Source organism: Petaurus breviceps, unplaced genomic scaffold (assembly GCF_028583685.1).
Source record: "Petaurus breviceps papuanus isolate PSGF00001 unplaced genomic scaffold, PetGlider_PUasm1.0 490, whole genome shotgun sequence".
Taxonomy (NCBI): Eukaryota; Metazoa; Chordata; class Mammalia; order Diprotodontia; family Petauridae; genus Petaurus; species Petaurus breviceps.
Genome location: NW_027186352.1, coordinates 29,612,713 through 29,633,500, shown reverse-complemented (window position 1 = coordinate 29,633,500; position 20,788 = coordinate 29,612,713). Strand labels below are relative to the sequence as shown.

Genomic DNA, 20,788 nt, shown 5'->3' with positions numbered 1-20,788 from the left:
ATATGCTTTTATTTCACTTCTCTAAAGTTAATTACCCCTCCTCCTTTTTCTCATGTGTATTCTGTCAGAATTATGATAGAATATGGGATCCCATATGTTTTAATTTACGAACTCCTTCTCTGTAAAAATTCAAGTACATATTCATCATTTTGAGTAGATACTATACCTCCTGTTTTCTGAGGTTAAAAAAGCTACAATGTTTACATTTCTAGAAAATAGATGATGTCAGGCCATTAGCTGGGGGTGGGGTGGGAATCCAAAGAAACATTAGGATTCTAGAGGCTAAAATGAGGGGGGAACCTAAAGCCAGAGGTTCATATAAAGAAATCCAGCAGTACTAACTGGTGCCCCCGTAAGGTACTGATCCAGGGAATATTGTAAAAGTGGATCTTATGGTGCTTTTTAGAAATTTTGGGGAAACATTAAGGGCTATTATAGCCACAAGAATTACCTTTTGCTGCTTACCTTAAGCTAAAAGATAGACCCAGAAGCTAAAAAAATACAGCGGAATACAGAGAGTAGCTGCTGGTTCAAACGACTATTTTCAGCCCAATAAACACGATTGGAAAAGGCAACAAAATGGAAAAGACAACAAAATGAAAATTAAAGGAAAACGAAATCAGAACAGATGTTGTGAATCTGTTTTTCATGCAGAGATGCCTAAATGCGAGGAATGGCCTTCCAGGCAAGGTTGCTGAGATAATAACACTGAATTTGTTCAAGATGGTTTGATTAGATGGTGTGACAGGGGAGGTTTAGTAGTAAAAGGGGAATAAGCTGTGATGGGCCAACTGGTTTCTTTGCATTCCTTTAAAATTTCTCATGTTTTGTTCAAGAACTGAAAAAAACCCCAAAACATTAAAAAGATGGTTGTTTCTGTGCTTTCATTTTGGCCTTGGCAGGAGCAAACAAAGCCAGCTTTGTTTCATTCACCTCATTTTCCAAATTGTTCTTTTCATTACTCCCCCACCTTCACATCCTATAAGCTGATTCAGCTGCCACCTTTCCTTTCCGTCTGACTTTATCCTAATTTTCTTCCTTGTACCACCTCATCCAACCCACACCTACTGTGCTTCCTTATTAGATGGCCTTCTGTTCTGTGGGCCATCTTCCTTCATCATATTTAAGCCTTGCCAACATTTCTTCTTAACGGCCCTACCTTTTGCTCTAAGTGAAAGCAGAGCCAAGTTATCACTGAGATTGTTGGACATATGACTGTGGACTCTGCCAATTTTCACATTAAAATACTCTATATAAGACAACAACTTGGTGTTGAGCAAAGAACCAAGCATAGACTCCATGTCTGATAGTGACTTCTTCTTCTAGTCTGAATACATGATTTAATCCCTTTATTGCTGTTTCACCAAATTTAAATAGAACTGAGTGGCACAGGGAGTGCCTTCTGCAAGTCATTCAAAAACAGATGGAATAAAAGTGAGTAAGAAAAGGAATATTATTATATTATCAATTTTATATATTATATTACAATTAATAATCACTTATATAATACTTTAAGGTATATAAAGCACTTTTCAAATATTTTCTCATTCTATCAACACAGAAACCCTAGGAACAGCCAAGTAATATCATTATAATAATTTTGCAGAAGAGGAAATGGGCTGGCAAAGATTAAGTGATATGCCCACATTCACACCACAACTGAGATCTCTCTAGTTCCATATCTAACAATGAATCTTTTGTGCCACCTAGCCATAACTGGAGAAAAATGGTAATTATATTGGGAAGTCAGTTAATAAAACTTATTAAAAACCTACAATGTACCAAGCACTGCATTAAATGTTGATTATACAAGGGAAAGCAAAAGATAGTCAATGATTTCGAGTAGCAATTGAAGTAGTGACAGCAACATTGATGTCCATAGGGGTGGGATAAAGGAATAAGCATTTTTAAGCCCTTACTTTGTACCAGGCACCATGCTAAGCACTTTATAATATTCTCATTTGATTCTCACAATGGCCATAAAAGGTAGGCAGCATTATCCACAATTCGCTCTTGACAAAACTGAAGTAGGCAGAGGTTGACTTACTGAATTGCTAAGAAGTCTCTGGGGCCAGGCAGAAAGACTCAAGTCTTACTGCCTCCAGCCCTACTTCTCTATCTACTCTACTACCTTGCTTCTTCAATAATAGTAAAAATTATAATACCAATTATAATAATAATGGTTATCATTATTTTTATTAAATTTATATCTAGGCTCTGCCATTTACTAGCTGTTTTATCCTAGGCAAGGCACTTTTCCTCTCTGAGAATTCATTTCCTCATGTTTAAAATAAAGAGAGTTAAGTAGATAAATTCTAAGTTGTTTTTCACTTCAAAGTCTACAATCCCTTGGGCCTATGAATATAGTGGGAATCCATAATGTAACATTCTGTTTTTCCTCATTCATTCTTTTTTGTTTTTATTAAGCAATCAGGGTTAAGTAACTTGCTCAAGGTTACACGGCCAGTTATTTCTGGGTGTGGTGCTAAGTATCTGAGCTTGGATTTGATCCCCAGATTATCCCAACACTGGGGTTGGTGCTCTTTCTTGCTGAGCCACCTGGCTGCCCCTTCCTCATTCATTCTTGCCTGCCTATGTATACTCATGCAAGTAAATCCATGGGGAAAAGAGACCAACAGGCTAGAATCTAGGCAAAAATTTGGGGTTGATATGAACATTCTTGAGTTGATAGAGATTCTGTTACTAAGTCCTCACTTTCCTACCTTCCTTTCATCACTCTCATTCCTCCCCTCACTGTTCCAACTGGAACCATCTTAATTCAGGTTCTCATGTTTTCAGTACAAATGATAGTAGAAATGGGTTCAAAGTCTGGCTTTGATATTTCTTGTGCAAATACACACACATATTGTATTTAGTATTTCTCTGTCTCAGTTTCTTCATTTGTAAAATGATCAGTTGAGTTAGAAGACCCCCCAAAACCTTTCTATCTCTAAAGCTATAATTCTATCATCCTTCTATGCTATAACTTAGTATATAGTAAAGTTAGTGATATGCAACAACAAATAGAGCTCTGGAGTAGAGTTAGGGAGACCTGAGTTCAAATTTTTGATCCTATGATCTTATGTTATTTATACCCCTTATCACATGTAAGTTCCTTGAGGTCAGTGAATGCTTCATTTTTTAATTCATAACTCCAGTGACTAGCAAAATGTCTGTTGCAAAATCATCACTTAATAAATGCTTTTTAATTGAATAATTATATCAATTTGGAGTCATTAACAACTTGTGATGAATTTCATGTGTGTGAATTTCATATACTCTCCCTTTTAAAAATGAAATTAAATTCATTTTTTGTTACATTTTAAGTTGCAAACTTTGCCTCCCTCACCATCCCATGCTAGAGACCACCATCTCTCTCTCTCTCTCTCTCTCTCTCTCTCTCTCTCTCTCTCTCTCTCTTACACACACACATACACACACACACACACAAACACACACATCCCCTTTGAATGGGCAAAGAATGATAACTTTGAAGTAGAATGGGATGAAGCCACTCATGAAATGGAAATGGGTAGTAGAATATGTCAATAACTATATGTGTAAATATAGATATATACATAGACAGACAGATAGATAGATCTACCTATCTGTCTGTATCTCTATAACATCATACCATGAATACTTCTACTTATCAGTTCATTCCCTGGAGGTAGATATCATCTTCCTTCATAGGTCCTTTGTAGTTGATTTGATATCTATAACATTCAGTATATTTTAGTCATCCTTGAATATTCTTTGAATAATATTGCTATTACAACATTTTCTTGATTCTGCTCATTTTACTCTTCATTGTATCATGCAAGTCTTTCTGTGTTTTTCAAATCAGCCTGCTCATCATTTCTTACAGCACAGTGTTATTCTATCACAATGATATACCACAACTTCTTTTGCCACTTTCCAAATGATGGGCATTCTCCCAATTTCAAGTTCTTTACCACCACAAAGAGAGATTCTACATTTTTTGAACATATATGTTATTTTACATTTTCCCACTGATCAGCTTGGGAAAGAGAAATAAAGTAGTATTAATGGGTTAAAGGGTACATACACAGTTTTATAACTTTTTGGGCATAATTCCAGATTGCTCTCCAAAATTGGAGGATCAGTTCATAGTTGTACCAACAGTGTATTATTGTACCAATTTTTCCACATCCCCTCCAGCATTTATCATTTTCCCCTTCTATCATTTTAGCTGATCTGATAGGTGTGAAATCCTATCTCAAAATTGTTTTAATTTGTGTTCTTCTAATCAACAGTGATTTAGAACATTTTTATAAGAATATATAGGTTTTTTTAATTTCTTTATTGAAATCTGCCTATTCATATCCTTCTACCATTTATCAATTGAGAAATTATTCTTTTTAAAAATAGATTTTGGAAAGTTTCCTATGTATTTGAGATATAATCCCTTTATTTGAGAAACTGTCCACAAAATTTCCCAATTTCTTGCTTGCCTTCAAATGTTGTGATTTTATATGTACAAAACCTTTTTAGTTTTATGTAATCCAGATAATTTATTTTATATCTCAATGATTTTAATCTCCTGTTTTTTTTCATAAATTCATCACCTATTTATGTTTGATGGGTAATAAGTTCTAAGGTTTTTTTTTCTAATTTAATTATGACATCTCCCTTTTTGTCTAGGTCATGTATCCATTTTGACCTTATCTTGGTAAATGGTGTAAGATACTGGTCTATACATAGTTTCTGCCAGACTTTCAACTTTACCAACAATTTTATCAAATAGTATATTCTTATCCCAAAAGCTTAGATCTTTACATTTGCCAAACACAAGATTACTATAATCATTTACTACTGTGTATTCTATATATACTATGTTCCACTGATACATCTTTCTATTTCTTATCCAGTATCAATGTTGATAACTACCATCTTATAATACAGTCTAAGAGCTTGTAGACATTGTTCCATTATTTTTCCATTTATTGTTTTCCATTGATTTCTTTTATAATTTTTACTTTTTGTTCTCCCAATTGTATTTTATTATTTTTTATACTTCAATAAAATAATCAGGGTCATTCAGTTGGAATGATATTGAATAAATATATAAGTTTAGGTAGAATTGTCATTTTTATTACATTTATTCTGCCTTCCCATTTACAATATTACTTCAATTATTTAAATCTGATATTATTTATACAAAACAGTGTTTTATAATTATGTTCATGTAGTTCCAGGGTTTGTCTTGACAGGTATACTTCCAGGTATTTTATGTGTTTATGGTTATTTTAAATGTGGCATCTTTTACTATCTCTCCTTGAATAATTTTGTTGGTGATATATAGAAATGCTGATTTCTTACATGCATTTATTTTATATCCTGCTGCTTTGCTAAAATTGTTTCAACTAAGTTTTTAGTTGGATCTCTAGAATTATCCAAGTATGTCATATATAAATACATATACATATATATATATACACATACATATATATACATACATATATATATAGAGAGAGTTTTATTATTGCTGATTCTTTATTTTCTTCTTTTATTATTGCTATTGCTAGCATTTTTAATACAATTTTGAATAAGATTGATGATAATGGGTATACTTTTTTCACTCCTAATCCTACTGGCAAAGTTTCTAGAATATCCTCATTACAAATAATTCTTGGTGATCATTTTAGGTATATGCTTCTTATCATTTTGAGGGAAAATATTTATATCTATGCTTTCAAGTGTTTTAGATAGAATGAATATTGTATTTTGTAAAAAAAAAATAAAAATAAAAACTTTGCCTGCATTTATTGATATGATTATTTCTGTTACTTTTATTATTGATAAAATCAATTATCTTGATAGTTGTCTTTATAGTAAACTAGTCCTGCTTTCCTGGTATAACTCCACTTGTTCACAATGTATAATCTTTATGACATATTGTTGTAATCTATTAGCTAGTATTTAATTTAGGATTATTGCATCCATCTTCAATAGGGAAATTAATGTTTAATTTCCATTCTCTCTTTTTAGTCTTCTAAGTTTAGGTTTCAGTGCTATGTTTTAATTTTTTTAAAATAAAAGTAGTTGGATGATTCCTTTTTTTCTATTATCCCAAATAATTCATTTAATATTGTAATTATTTGATTTTGAAATGTTTGGTATAATTCACTTTTAAATCTATCTTTTCCTAATGCTTTTTTCCCTTTTGGAAATTCATTTATGGGTTGTTCACTTGCTTTTTTCCCCCCATAAAATAAGTTTATTCAGATATTTTATCCTCTTCTGTTAATCTAGGCAGTTTATACTTTTCTAAGTATTCTTCCATTTCACTTAAATGGTTAAATTTATTGCCATATAATTGAACAAAATAACTCCAAATAATTGCTTTGATTTCATCTTCATCATTGGTATATTAGCTTTTTTTCATTTTTTTATAATAGTGATTGAATTTTCTTCTCTCTTTTTAAATAACATTAACTAATGGTTTATTTATTGTGTAACCTGTTTACATAGAACCAACTCCTAGCTTTTTTAATGAATTCAGTGCTTTTTACATTCATTTAAAAAACATTGCTTTTAATTTTTAGGATTTCCTATTTTGTATTTGGTATTGAATGTGGGCTTTTTATTTTGTTCTTTTTCTAGTTTTTTTAATGCATTCACTAATCTGCTTTTTCTCTCTTTTATTATTTAAGCATTCAGAGGGATAAATTTTCCTCCAAATTATTGTTTTTGCTATATCCCCTAGGTTTTTGCATGTAGTCTCATTATTATCAATCTCTTCAATAAAATTATTTATTTTTCTATCATTTGTTTTTTTTAACTCACCTTCAACTCATTCTTTCAGATTAGTTACTTAGTCTCCAATTAATCGATGTTTCCATGGTACCTTATTAAATATAATTTTAATTAGTTATGATCTGAAAATGAGGCATTTAATATTTTTATAATAACTATAAAATCTTTATGCATTAATACATGGTCAGTTTTTGTGTAGGTTCTATATACCACTGAGAAACAAAGGCATGTTCTTTTCTATTTCCATATTTCTCTCTCCAGATATCTATCATCTGGCTTTTGTAAGATTCTCTTCATCTGCTTGACTTCTTTCTTATTCATTTATTTTTTGGTTAGATTTATCTAGTTCTGAGACAGGAAAGTTGAAGTTCCCCACTATTATAGTTTTGCTCTCTATTTCTATGTTTTATTCATTTAGCTTTTCCTTTAAAAATTTGGATGGTATAGTATTTGGTACATATAGGTTTAGTACTAGTATTTTAATATTATCTGGGGTACCTCTCATCAAGATGTAGCTACTCTGCATAGCTCTTTAAATTAAATCTATTTTCTTTATAATTGTCTGAAGTCATGATTGCTACCTCTGGTTTGATATTTTTGCATTAATTGAAGCATAATACATTCTATTACAGTCCCCTTTTTACTCTTTATGTATTTCTTATTTTTCAATATGCTTCTTGTTAACAACATATTGCTTGATTCTAGTTTTTTGATGCATTCTGCTATCCATTTCATGGGTGAATTCATCTCATTCTCATTCAAAGTTATAATTTACTAATTATATATTCCATCCTATTTTTCTTCACTGTTTCTCCTATTCACACTCCCTTTTTACTCTATCCCTCCTCAGATGTCCTATTTATTTCTAACCATTTCTTCTTTAATCTGTATTCCTTCTTCTTTTTTTGCTTTTTGGAGGGCAGTTGGAGTTAAGTGACTTGCCCAAGATCACATGGCTAGTTTTTGTTTTAAGTGTCTGAGGCCAGATTTGAACTCAGGTACTCCTGACTCCAGGGCTGGTGCTCTATTCACTGTGCCACCTAGCCACCCCAATCTGTATTGCTTCTAAATGTCCCTCCCTGCTTCTCTTCTCTTATCGCTTATCTCTTACTATTCTTTATTCCTTAAACTCTTATTCCTTATATACCTTTTCCCTACTATTTCTTAAACTACTTATCTCACTGAGTCCCTACTTTATCCCCTCCCTTTATCCTCTTGTTTCTTATTCTGCACACCTTTCTAAAAGTCCCTCTCTTATCTTATCCTCTCTCCCTCCTTTTTCTCTGAAGTTTAGAAGACTTATATACCCCTTTAGATGGATATGATATTCATACTTTAACTTAGTTTTGGTGAGAATAAAGTTCTAAAACTACCATCTCTCCACCTCCTCCTCTTCACTGTAATGTTTCTTCCATTCACATCTCAAGTCTTTAATTTTTAAATATTCAGCTAGATTTGTGGTTTATTGGATAGAGTCATAACTAAGGAATAGTATTATGTATAGGATAATTATCCATCACAAAAATGATTAATAGCAATAGTGATAGCTAACATTTGTGTACTTGACTATATGTCAGGTAGTGTCCTAAGTGCTTTACAGTTATCATCTCATTTGAGCCTTGCAAAAACCCTGTGAGGTAGGTACTATAATTAACTCATTTTAGAGATGAGGGAACTGAGGTAAACAGAAGCTAAGTGATTCACCCAGTATCACATAGCTAGTAAGTGACTGAGGCTGGTTTTGAACTGAGGTCTTCTTGATTCCATGCCCAATTCTGTATCCATTGCACCACCCAGCTTTTCTTGGGCTAAAATATAACTTAATGAAAAAGATTTTATATTTAGAAAGAGAAAACCTGGATTCAAATGCTCCCGTTTTTCATTTAAGAAAAATAATCTTATGATAGTCATATTTCTCTCCATGATTTAATCTCTTCATTTCTAATCTCAGATTAGACATTCTCTGAGGTGCCTCCCAGCTCTAAATCTCTTATCCTATGGATAAAATTGTTCATATGCATTATCTGTCAGTTCATTAGACCCTTTTTGGAATATATTATTATAAGTCTTTTTGTTTGTCATTACTTGTGTGATGGTAGGTATGTCATGTCATATCCCTAGGCTGTTTCATCAACCATAAAATTAAGGGCTAAATTATCTGATCTTTAAGTTTCTGTAAGCTCCAAATCTCTTGTTATACACCTTTTTAATCACTCTCACCCTCTCTTACTACTAGAAATACATCTTCTTTATTTTCCGCACAATTTGTATTCCCAGCACAAACCAGATTGACATCTTTAGTATTGGTTTTCCTGAAATTAGTAGATATTTATTTCCTGGAAACACAGTTTCTAATCTTGCCCATATACTGCAATATTTTATAGTTTTCCTGTGTTTCCTGCAAGTTGTCTTCAATTCTCTGAACTACTTCATAAATATGTGCTTTATTTGTTGTAAAATGTAGCCCCAAGTTCTGATAAAGTCTTTGAGCACGTTGTTAATAAGGACTCAGTCTGTCTTTAGAATGGCATGGTTCTCTTAGCTGTCTTTTACATGTAATCCCATTATTGGGAAATGTCCTCAGTACTGAATCCAAAGTAAATATTGAGGATGTCCTTTGGAGAGACTTCGGGTTACCTGGATAAGGAAAGATCATAGGCCATACTAGTCACTTAATGATTTCATAGTGATTATCAATTTTACTTCATCAAAATCCCTCTCCAGGGCCTCATTGGACCCAAAGGTGAATTTAGGTTAGGAAAGTCTAGTAAATAAGAATTCAAGGCTTGAGCAAGCCCTATCTACCAAGCTAGAAAGCTTCAGCTATGAGTTGGGAAATTAAATATGGAGTTATCCACTCCACTATGCCAAGTGAAGGGCTATTCAAAAAGTTAATGAAATCTTGGCCTGTTTCTGTGGAAAAACTAGAGACATGAACATCTGACTGTCTTCAGTCTTAGGCAAAGCACATCTATAGTACTATATTCCATAATGAGTTTAAGGAGGACATGGGTTAATGATATCAGATATCATTTTTAATTATAAACAATTTAATTAAAAATTTAGTTATAAATAAATAAATGCTATGGCAACCTGTGTTCCTGCCAAATATTCTTTTTGGGTACCACATTCTTCTTCAAGGCAACACTTTCTCCCTGTAATGCAGACCTACAGTCTTAGTGTTATTCCTAACTTGTCAGTCACACTTACTCCATGTATCCAATAAGTTGCTAAATCTTATTTTTTTTCCTCTCTTCATAACATCTCTGATATCACTTTCAACACTTAGGTTAGCAAATTCTTCTGGTTTCTCATTTCCCTCAATGAAAATGCTTTACTTCTTTTTCTATTTATATTAGCACATAGGACCAAGCTTAACTTTACACTTACCTCTCTTCTCTTCATGTTTTCCAAACATTCGTTCCCTCAGATTCAATGTAGTTTCATGGCCCACCTTGGAAAGTATGTCACTCATTTTACCAACGCTCTATGTCTCTGGACCCTGAATGGTTTATATCCTACTTTTGAATAATTATCTCACTCATACTCAGCTGGTTTGAAACCATTCTACTAGTGGGATTCATTAGCTACCTTTAATCATGGTTGATTTCTCCCTCTATTACTATAATGAGTAAACTTCATTTCCAGATGTCAGGGGGGTGACAATGTGACCATATAACCACTTGAGTCTGGAAGTTCTATGTCCCGCCCCACTCAGCATATTCAAGTTCTGATCCCAGGTGAACATCCTACCAAATTGCCTTTTTCAGTCTATTAATGAATTTCACTTGGTTCATTGACCCTAGTGAAATAAATTCTTTGAGAAATATGGACAAGATTTTTCATTTTTTAAGGCTTCCTTTTTAACAAAAGTGAGAACTTGACAAACAACAAACATGAACATTTCAGACATATGAAGAAGACCGAAAAGATTAGCCTCTTTCACTGTCCCAGTTGCTAATACCATTGGTCTCTCTAGTCACTAAGATGGGAAATGGAGAACAGTATATGAGAAACAGAGAGAACATCAATTTGACTTGACCTAACCAACATAGCAAGGTTCTGAACTAAAGTGGTCACCATCTCACCAGAGATTAGAAGGTGAATGCATAATGAGAAAACATAGAAATTATAAGAAATAAGAATGGGTGGGGTGAGAGAGATGGAGGAGTCAAGAATAATACAAAGAATATAAATGTGGGAGACTGGAAGATAGTCATACCTTTAATATAAATAGTTCAGTTTGAAGGATGGGATGGAATTTTTTAGAAAAACTGGAGAAGATAATGAGCTCAGCTTTGGAAAGGTTGAGTGGGAGGTGTCCCAGGAACATTCAGTTTAAAACGGCCAATAAAGTATATACTATGGTAAAGTTTTTACTACTATTTTTACTACCACCACCACCACCACCACCACCACCACCACCACCAGTACTACTACTACTACTACTACTACTACTACTACTACTACTACTACTACTACTACTACTTCTACTACTACTACTACTACTACTTCTACTACTACTACCTGGCTAGAAGCCAAAAATAGTACAACCTCAGAAGTCATCTTCTCTATTCTCCCAATGAAACATATGAATCTATGGGAGCTAAGAGAATTGACAGTGATCACTCTATTGGACATCTTTCCTGACTTATACTGTTTCGGGGAGAAAGTAGATGGTCGACATCCTTAGCTTTTAAAGACAGACTTTGATTAAAGGAGTAGAAGGTAGCAGAAAGAGTGCTTTACTTTGAATGAACAATCTTATGGTAAAACCCCACCCCTGACATTACTAGCTGTGCAAATTTGGATAGTCATTTAACTTTTTTCAGACTCAGTTTCCTCATCTATAAGATGGGGATAGTAATAGTACCTCGCTTTCATCATTGTGGTGAGGAACACCTGAGGTAACACATCGAAAGTACTTTGTTAACATTAAAAAAATGTATAACAACTATTCATATTACTATTAATTTTTAGTCTGTCATATGATTGTATGGACAAGATTGAGGTTCCCTAAAGGCATTGAGAGAATGTTAGACTTGGCATCAAGAAGACACGAGGCTCCACTTCTGGCTCAGATGTTTTTCAGCTGTTTGAATCTAGACGAGTCAATTAGTTTGTATTTCAATTTCCTCATCTGAAAAAAAAAATTTAGGGAGTTGGACTCAAAGGTTTCCAGCTATATATATCTAATCCAGTGACATTTCATCATGTGTTTTCCATCCAGGCCAGTTAGAATAGAAACTTCTCGAGATCAGGAATGGTACCATTTTTAACTACGTTTCTTTAGTACTAAACATAGTGGCATGCATAATTTAGGAGTTTAATGTTTTGTTGGGTTGATTTGAATTTGTTTACCCAGGTTCATGAATTTAGATCTAGAGAGAATCTGACAGGCCCAATTCTGTTGTTTTATAAATGAGGAAACTGACCCTCAGGAAGTGAAGTGACATTCAAGATTACCCATTAAGTGGCAAAATCAGATTTGAACTCACATCCTTCGAGTTCATTTCCATTGTTCTTTCCATGGAACTATCCTGCTTATTGTTTATCCTTAGGAGAATTATCTTCTGTAATAGAAAATACTGAAGATTTTAAATACTAAAAATATACTTTATGAGGTTTTGTTTCCCTGGTGCCTGGCACAGTGCCATGAGTATGCTAGGTACTTAAGATATATTTGCTGAATTAAATTGAACACCAGAATCTATCAAAAAAGCCAAGTAGATTTACTGAAAATCTGTTAACATATCAATACATTGGGAAATTCCCGGTTTTTGTTCTGTGTGGCATCATAACAGAAAACAAACCTGAAAGATGCAATGATGTCCTGTGAATACACTTAGGTATCTCCATATGGAGGTCATCTTCTGGCTAGAAACTTGGCAAGCATTTCCAGTGTCCTGTGCTGTGAGGAGTGTAGGGGAAAGGTCATATGTTGCCCAATTACATTGTATTGTACCCCAAGTAGTTGTGGTAATAGTTGTTTTTCTTTCCCTAACTGATCAGTAAAACAAACAAACAAACAAAAAAATCACAGTTACCCTTGTGTTACTTACTGGGAAGAAGTTGAAGACCAAATGGTTATTTCACCTTTGTGTTATTTCTTCCCCTACTGGATTGACTCTTCCTTATAAAAGCAGAGGTGTCCAGGTCAAAGCATTCAGTCCATAATAGAAGAAACTATTGCTACAAACCTATATTTTTGGAGTAGTAGAAGCTATAAAAGTGCTTTCATTGGCTACCTCCTGGGAGTTTTTATTTCACAAATGTGACTTGTTTATTAGCACCCATGTGACCTTGGGCAGGTCATTGAAATTATTTTAATCTCAATTTCTCTTAAAAATGAGGGAGATAGAATAATTGGTCTTTGACATCTCTTCTAGTTTTCAGCATACAACTTGTCCCCTACCCCTTTTCTAATACTTTATTTGTCAGTCTTTTAGGAAGTCATTACTGCTAGCATGTGTCAAAATATCCAAGCCAATAAGAAACCCAAACTTTCTTTAGATGTCTTCAAGCAATGGTTAAATGACACTTTGTGTGGAATTTCTCCTTAGTGACTCATCTTTGTATATAAGCAGGACTAGGCAGATAAGTGGCACAGTGGACTTGAATGTGGGACTTGACATCAACAAATCCTGAGTTCAAATCCTGTCTCATATTCTTACTAACTCTGTGACCCTGAGTGAGAAACTTCCTCATTATGTCTGTTTCCTTATTTATAAAATGGGGGTACTTTATCAGATGGTTGAGAGGATCAAATGAGTTATAGGTGTCAAGGCCTTTGTAAAGCTTAAATCGATGTCTAAATGCAAGCTATTATTGTTGTCCTGATCTTTGTTCTTGTTAAATGGCCACTGAAGTCTTTTCCAATGCAGAGATTCTGTGAAAATTATTGAAGTATCTTATGCTGTGAAATTTGTCATAGTGTTTTCACATATTTAATACAAGGAGCTCTATACATTCTTTTGGACTTATTCCAATATTCATCAAAATATTTTTTCAGATGTCCAAGGATCTTTCTATTGTGAAAAATGATTCTCAGATTGTCACCCCTCCCTGCCCTCCCACCCCCAATCTCTTGGTCTTAAGCTCTTCGCAAATACATTACTGCTAATGAGATTGCATTGGAAACTGCTTGAGTGGAGACAGATTTTCTGTGTACCTAGCCCAAGATTGTCAGTGCTCTGGTAGGATGGGGAGGCTGGTCAGATAGAACAGGTATTTCTTCTCTTCAGATATTGGGATGATATCAGTCCCTGTTGAAAATATTATCTGATCTAAGTCACTTACTCAAGACTTCATATTAATATAGCCCACTTCCCAGTGTGACCAATCAGAGTTGATTGGGAACATTTTCTCTTCAAAGGATGTATAACCCTGTACCCCCAAATCCCAAATGGAGTCATTTCTGGACTGGAACCTTAGGGAGTCTTAGTTCTGGACTGTAACTCCCATGCAATGCATGTCACATCAGCTTTGAGAGAAATTAAAACATGAACACATAACATCCTAATTTTTTCTTCTCTTTCTTAGAGCACACTGTTTTAAAATTGGGGTTGAACACTGTCTACCTCTTGAATTCACTCTAGTCAGTTTTCTTGGAATTTTATTTGTAAATAGATGACTTAATTAATCTATCTTTAAGGAAATTTGCTTTTCTCAACATTTTCTCAAGTCAACTTCACAACATTTGAACATGACAGTTATACAGAAACAGTAGGCATTTTCCACTCATACCAAATTACAGAAATAGACAGGAATGTTGATAATGTTAGATTTCTGCTTTCTTTTAATGCAAATTAGTAAACTTTTATGAAGAACCTACTATGTGCAGGGCACTGAGGGCCCAAAGGCAAAAGTGAAACACTCCCTGTTCTCACGAGGTTTACATTCAGATGACATATGTACTGCATATCATTATACAGGCTATAAACACAACACACCAACTATATTTTGGAGTTGATGTAGAATATGCATAACTTATAACACATTGCAGTTTGTAAACTATATGATCCCTAAGGGAAGAGAGCCAAACATTCAGTGTGAACAAACATGATTTGTATCATCTTTGCATAATTCATAGGAAGAAAAATTACCTAGAAAAAAGTCTGTTTTGAAGCTTCTCTGGTTGGATTTGCGATTGTCTTCAAGATGTGCTAGTTGTCTTAAAATATTTGAAGGATTGTCCCATGTAAATAAAGGGATATTAGATACATTCTAATTGGTGCAACAGGGGCAATAAAGCAGGGAATGGGGAGTTGAAAAAAGGCAATTAGATTAAATATTAGAAAAAACTTCATGATAAACACCAATCACACAACTGTGTTTAGTAGGTGTTTCATGTATCTTTGTTGCATTGAATCAAATTGGTCGAAAGTGGAATAGCTGGCTCAGAAGAGAGTTGGCTTCTCCCTTTGGAGGTTTTCAAGGAAAGCCCGTAAAACCACTTGTGGGGGATGCTTATTAGAAGGACTGATTGTAAGTAGAGGTTAGAATTGAAGGCTACTGCATTGCCTTCCAACTAAGTCTTTGTGGAATGAAAATTCCAGATTTTATTGCAATTATAATTTTCCATTGAATGATTCATTTTCTTTTTTCCATTAAGCTTGTTCATGTAAGAGAATCCTTAACCAGTGGTCCATGAACTTTTTTATTTAAATTTGACCACTGCATTTCAATAGATCTGGTTTCCTTTGCAATCTTGTGTATTTTATTTCATGCATTTAAAAAAAAAGCTGAGAAGTTTGTGGGGCAAAAATGTTGCATGAAGATTGAGAAACTACTGGCAGTAGAGTATCAGTTCTAGAGAATAAAGAAAATTGATTGACATTTCGGCCGATGGTCTTTGTGGAGAAAAGCAAAATGAGAAATCCCCAAAGCAACTCTCTGAATGCCCATACAACTGTTCCCTAATCTGTTTCCTTGGAAGATGAATTTCAGATTTCATTTAAATAGACAATGTGTCCATATTTTTAGTTAAGGATCCAAGGAAATTGAATTTGTACAACTTTATTCTGGTAGACTTCAGTATTAAGAAACAGAAACTCACACTGGCAAGTCTCTTAAGAGTTAAAGAGAAGATGCAATCTCTGAGCAAAATGGAAATATAATGAGAATAGCTGATGTTCTCTCAGTTTTTATATGTTATCTTTCATCCATCATCTCACTTGATCCTTTCCTCTACATTATACATAGTTGGGGTAGAATCAGATCTTTTTTTTTTTCCCTTTTGGAGGAGGGAAGGCAGGGAAATTGGGATTAAGTGACTTGCCCAAGGTCACACGGCTAATAAAGGTTAACTGTCTGAAGCTGGATTTGAACTCACATCCTCCTGACTCCAGCACCAGTGCTCTATTTATTGCTCCACCTAGCGGCCCCCGGTTATACCCATTTTTAAGGTGAGCACTGAATCATGGAGAGATTAAGCAATTGCTCCAGGGTCACTCAGTATTAAAGAACAGAGTTCAGATTTAAACTCCCTTTTTTTTCGTACTCCAAATCCAGGTGCTTTTCAGTCCACTACTGCATGCTGAATCACTATAGTATAGATCTATAATAAGCATTTTTGTGCTTTGTGTAAATTGGAAGAAAACAATCCAGTATGGGATTTTTTTAAGACCAAGAGAGTGGGAGAGACCAAAGCAGACGGTATTAGGACATTACTGGGACAGCTGCTGCATGAAGTTGGGGGAGAGGTTCCCTGGGTATTGTGTTGGGTATATTCTGGACATAGAGACAAGAAAAAAATGTTATCTGCCTAGAGCTTCTAATTTCTTGGGGGTGTGGCAATTTCAGAAGGAAAAGATGTCCAGAAATGGAGGGGGGGGGGCATTGTGATGAAGAACCCTGAGTGGGAAGTGATAATTGAATATCCTCTTGAAGGCAAGTTTGGGGACTCAGAGGGACTGAGGAACTAATATATTTTAGACCTCTGTGAACACAAGGAGTTTTTATTCCTTTACTGCTAGGGGTTCACTAAACACTAAACTCCTAGGGGTTCTCTCTGGTAGGAGATAGCATGCATATTATGACTAGTAAACCCCTAGGTGGGAAATCTGGCTGGAATATACTGCTGAAAGGGGAGTAATATGAAATAGGGCTAGCAAAGTGATTTGTAACCAGATTATGAAAGACTTGTAATAACCCTACAAAAATGTGAGTAAATCTTAATTAGTGACTCATTTTCCACTAATTAATAAGTATTTGCTTTTGGGTACCCACTGGGTACTAGCTATTCCACATAAACCTTATGAGCTGCACTATATCAGCATAATAATTTCATTTCCAAATTGATATTACCTTGTAATTGATAAATTGAATGTTTACTTTTTATTTGAAAGAGAATCTTAAGATTTTTAAAAATGTCTTTTATGTTGGGAATTTAATCATCAGTAACCTGAAATATACAAATAAGGCAAGAAAACATTTCATAAAAATTTTCAATAGTTATTTGCATGTGTACATATGCATAATATTGAATGATTATAAAAATTTTGGCTGCCTTCTACACTTCCTTTTGTTTTCTTCTATTATTACTTTAGTAAGTATGAATTCTATACTTAATCACTTAATACCTTTGTGTCTTAATTACTTCCTAAGGCATATCCATTAGTTCATAGACATGACAAAACCTGTGTTGCTGGAAGATCTTCCCATGCCAGGAGGTTCCCACATTAAAAATCACATATCCCTAACATAATCGAATATTAAATAAATATAGCTTGCTATATTGCTTTATTTATTTGGGAGGAATATTTTAAGGAATATTAGGTAACCTTTACTCTTTTCCTTTTTCATATTAAGAATGTTGTTATTCCTATCATTATTTTTATTCCTTGATGAACTAATAGTATGTCTATTTTCTCGGGAAGAGTCAGAAAATATTTTATTCCTTTATTAAAAGGATCGCAGGCTTAACAACTAGGAATTCAAAAAGTGAATATTTTCATAATATATATGAAACAAGACAGATAGAGTGTAACAAGATTGTAAAGGGTTATAAAAGGGTTATAATAAATAAAAATTTCCTTTGAAAAGTCAGGGGAAAATAATTTAAATTTATTGCCATTGATCTTTCTTTGCCATGTTCATTCTCTCTCTCTCTCTCTCTCTCTCTCTCTCTCTCTCTCTCTCTCTCTCTCTCTCTCTCTCTCTCTCTCTCTCTCTCTCTCTCTCTCTCTCTCTCTCTCTCTCTCTCTCTCCTTCCCTCTCTCTCCTTCCCTCTGTCTACCTCTCTCTCCCTCTTCCTTCCTCCTTTCCTCCCTCCCTCCCTCCCTCTCTCCCATTGGCTTTTTTGGTGTATAAGAATCCTCTCAATTCATGATTTTGATGAAATGAGACAAAATATATAAAGTGCTTTGCAAACCTGTAAGGCACTCTATAAATACTAGATATTTTCATGCATGTGTGACTTTAGTTGGGAACCCCCCCCCACCCCAACCCTAACACCTGCCTCCTTTGTGTTGACAGAGAGCCACATCCTGGAGGATGTCAACAAGTGTATCATTGCTCTAAGAGACCAGGATATTGACAATTTAGACCGTGCTGCTGGTGCAATCAAAGGACGGGCTGCAAGAGTTGCTCACATCGTTATGGGAGAAATGGACAGTTATGAGCCTGGGGCTTACACTGAAGGAGTTCTAAAGAATGTTGGCTACCTTACCAACACTGGTAAGTCCCGGGTTATGATACCAGTTGATTTTCCTGTCTTATTTTTCTTGTACAATATGCATACAATATCAAAAGAAGAGATAACTGAAGCCTATGCTACACTTCTGTCATAGATGACAGCTCTATCTGGTGCATAGCTGCATCCTACGATCATGAGATGAATGGGTTTATAGAAGTAAAACATTGTCTTCTCGATAGGATGCATAGGCTTCTATGAAACATTAATGCTTAAGTTTTGGAGTGGCAGCTTAGAGGACATTTATTCCAATCTCACTTTTTTTTAACTGAGGCTGAGAGAGGTTGAATTATTTGGGGATATTTTTAATTGACAGGTACTTGTATCCTTAGATAAAACCAATTTTCCCTCAGAAATTTCCATTTATTGTTTGTAATTCTACCCTCTGGGATCATGAAGAGAAAATGATGTCAAGAAACATTTATATGGTGGTTACTAAGAGCATGATACTTTGCTCAGGACTAAGAATATAAAGGCAAAAATATACCATTCCCCAAGGGGCTCCCAGTTTATAGAGGGAGATTCCATGCAAACAACTATATGCAAATAAGGCAGATGGCAGCTAACCAAAAGAGGACAAGGACTAGCATTAAGGAGGATTGTAACCTGTCTAGAACCCTGCCAGTCTCCTCTTTTCTGCTCTAAGCTCCCTAGTGCCTTTAACAGACCTCCACTGACATGACCTTATGGCCCTTCACCATTCTGATTGCCTTTACTAAATGTGGCCATAGAAAACTGAACACAACAGTGTTGTTGTGGCCCAAACAAGGTAAAAGGCAGCAGACTTATTTGCCAATATCTTGGTGCCATGGAAACCTCTCCTTCATCCAGCATAATTATGTAATGCCTTTCTTATCTATTGTTAAGTATGTAGGCTGCCGAGGCATATTCACCTATTCCAGAGAAGCCTCCTTTCTCTTGGGCAATCTCTACATAGTAGAGATTAAGCTTTTTCACACATGGAGTGTAAAGAATGTTCAAAGGGTGGCCAGGTAGCACAGAGAGTAAGAGCACTGGCTCCAGTGTGGGGATGACCTGGGGATCAAATCCGGGCTCAGATACTCAGTACCACACCCAGAAATAACTGGCTGTGTAACCCTGAGCAAGTTACTTAACCCTGATTGCTTTAAAAAAAAAAAAAAAGAATATTCAAGGAAGAAATGGGAGACCCAGAATTTAGATCTGCCCCTGTGGTGTAATGGGAATGCAAATTTGGAAGATCTTCCCTGCCCCTAGGCTAAAGTGCACCTGAAGCCTGGGGAGGGAGGCTTGTTTTTCAGTAGATACTTTTTGATTGGCCAGTGGGTCAATAAGGTTGTTACATTCTCTGGGCCAGGAGAAGGCTATATAAGCCCTGATGTGAGGCTTTGTTTTGGGGGCTCACTTTGAGAAGTGTTCTGTGATTTGATCTGTATTCTGGGAAGCCGTTGTCCAGGGCCCCCCTGGCTTTGAAAAACCCAGATGTGGAAACCCAGATGTTGACTGGGTATGGATGTAATGGTTGGACAGTTTGGAAATCTGTCTACTTGATCTGTTTCTGTCTTGATAATTCTGCCTGTATACTTTGAAGTTCGGGGTGCTGACCTTTTCTCCTGAAATAGGTAAACGATATATGTCTGACTGATTAAAGTAAGCTTGTTAACCCATTTTGAGTTGCTTTCCTTTAACAAAGCAGATCCAAGAATCTGTATGGGCAGCAAACTCTGAGGACATGCTTGGGGTGCTTGCTGCTACAGCGGTTACCTAATTGCTTTGTCTTACAAAGTCCATTTCCCTTATCTAGGCCTGAGTTTTGTCATTTATATAATTGGGGGGAAAGATGAGATGGTCTTCGTGTTTCCTTTCAGCTCTGACATAAACATATGCAGTGGTTTAAGACACATAGCCCAGTTATCATCTTGGATATAGCCTACTTATATCTTTACATGTTTTTTAAATAAAACTAATCAGCAAGATCCTATTTTAAAATCTATATTATTCTAGATATGTTGTTTTTTTAAAGCTCAGGATTAGATATCATCCTCACTTTATTAAAATTAGATATCATCCTCATTATTAAAATTTCCTTTAGAAGCTTCAGAAAATTTTGAATCCATAGAGACCCTTCCCCCTACATTAGGTATTCTAAATAACACAAACAGTATGAATTTCATGAGTCACCAAATTGAAACTTTGTATCTGCCAACGCTTACACTTCCTATAAAATCCTCAAGTACAATTAGTTGATTTCCTAATTGTTATGATATTACTAATTTCATCTTTTATTGACCCTCAGAGTTTTTTGTTTGGACTTTAAAATTTCAATCATCTACC

The 20,788-nt window shown here is 34.9% G+C and overlaps 1 protein-coding gene across 2 annotated transcripts in view; it reads left to right on the top strand.

Annotated features, from left to right (window-relative positions):
* Positions 1-20,788, top strand: part of CTNNA3 (catenin alpha 3) — a 2,053,326-nt gene that overhangs the window by 1,440,393 nt on the left and 592,145 nt on the right. For both annotated transcript variants that reach the window (XM_069101886.1, XM_069101885.1), the window contains exon 12: positions 18,259-18,459. In XM_069101886.1, coding sequence (XP_068957987.1) covers positions 18,259-18,459 — 201 coding nt within the window. The remainder of the gene's footprint in view (positions 1-18,258; positions 18,460-20,788) is intronic.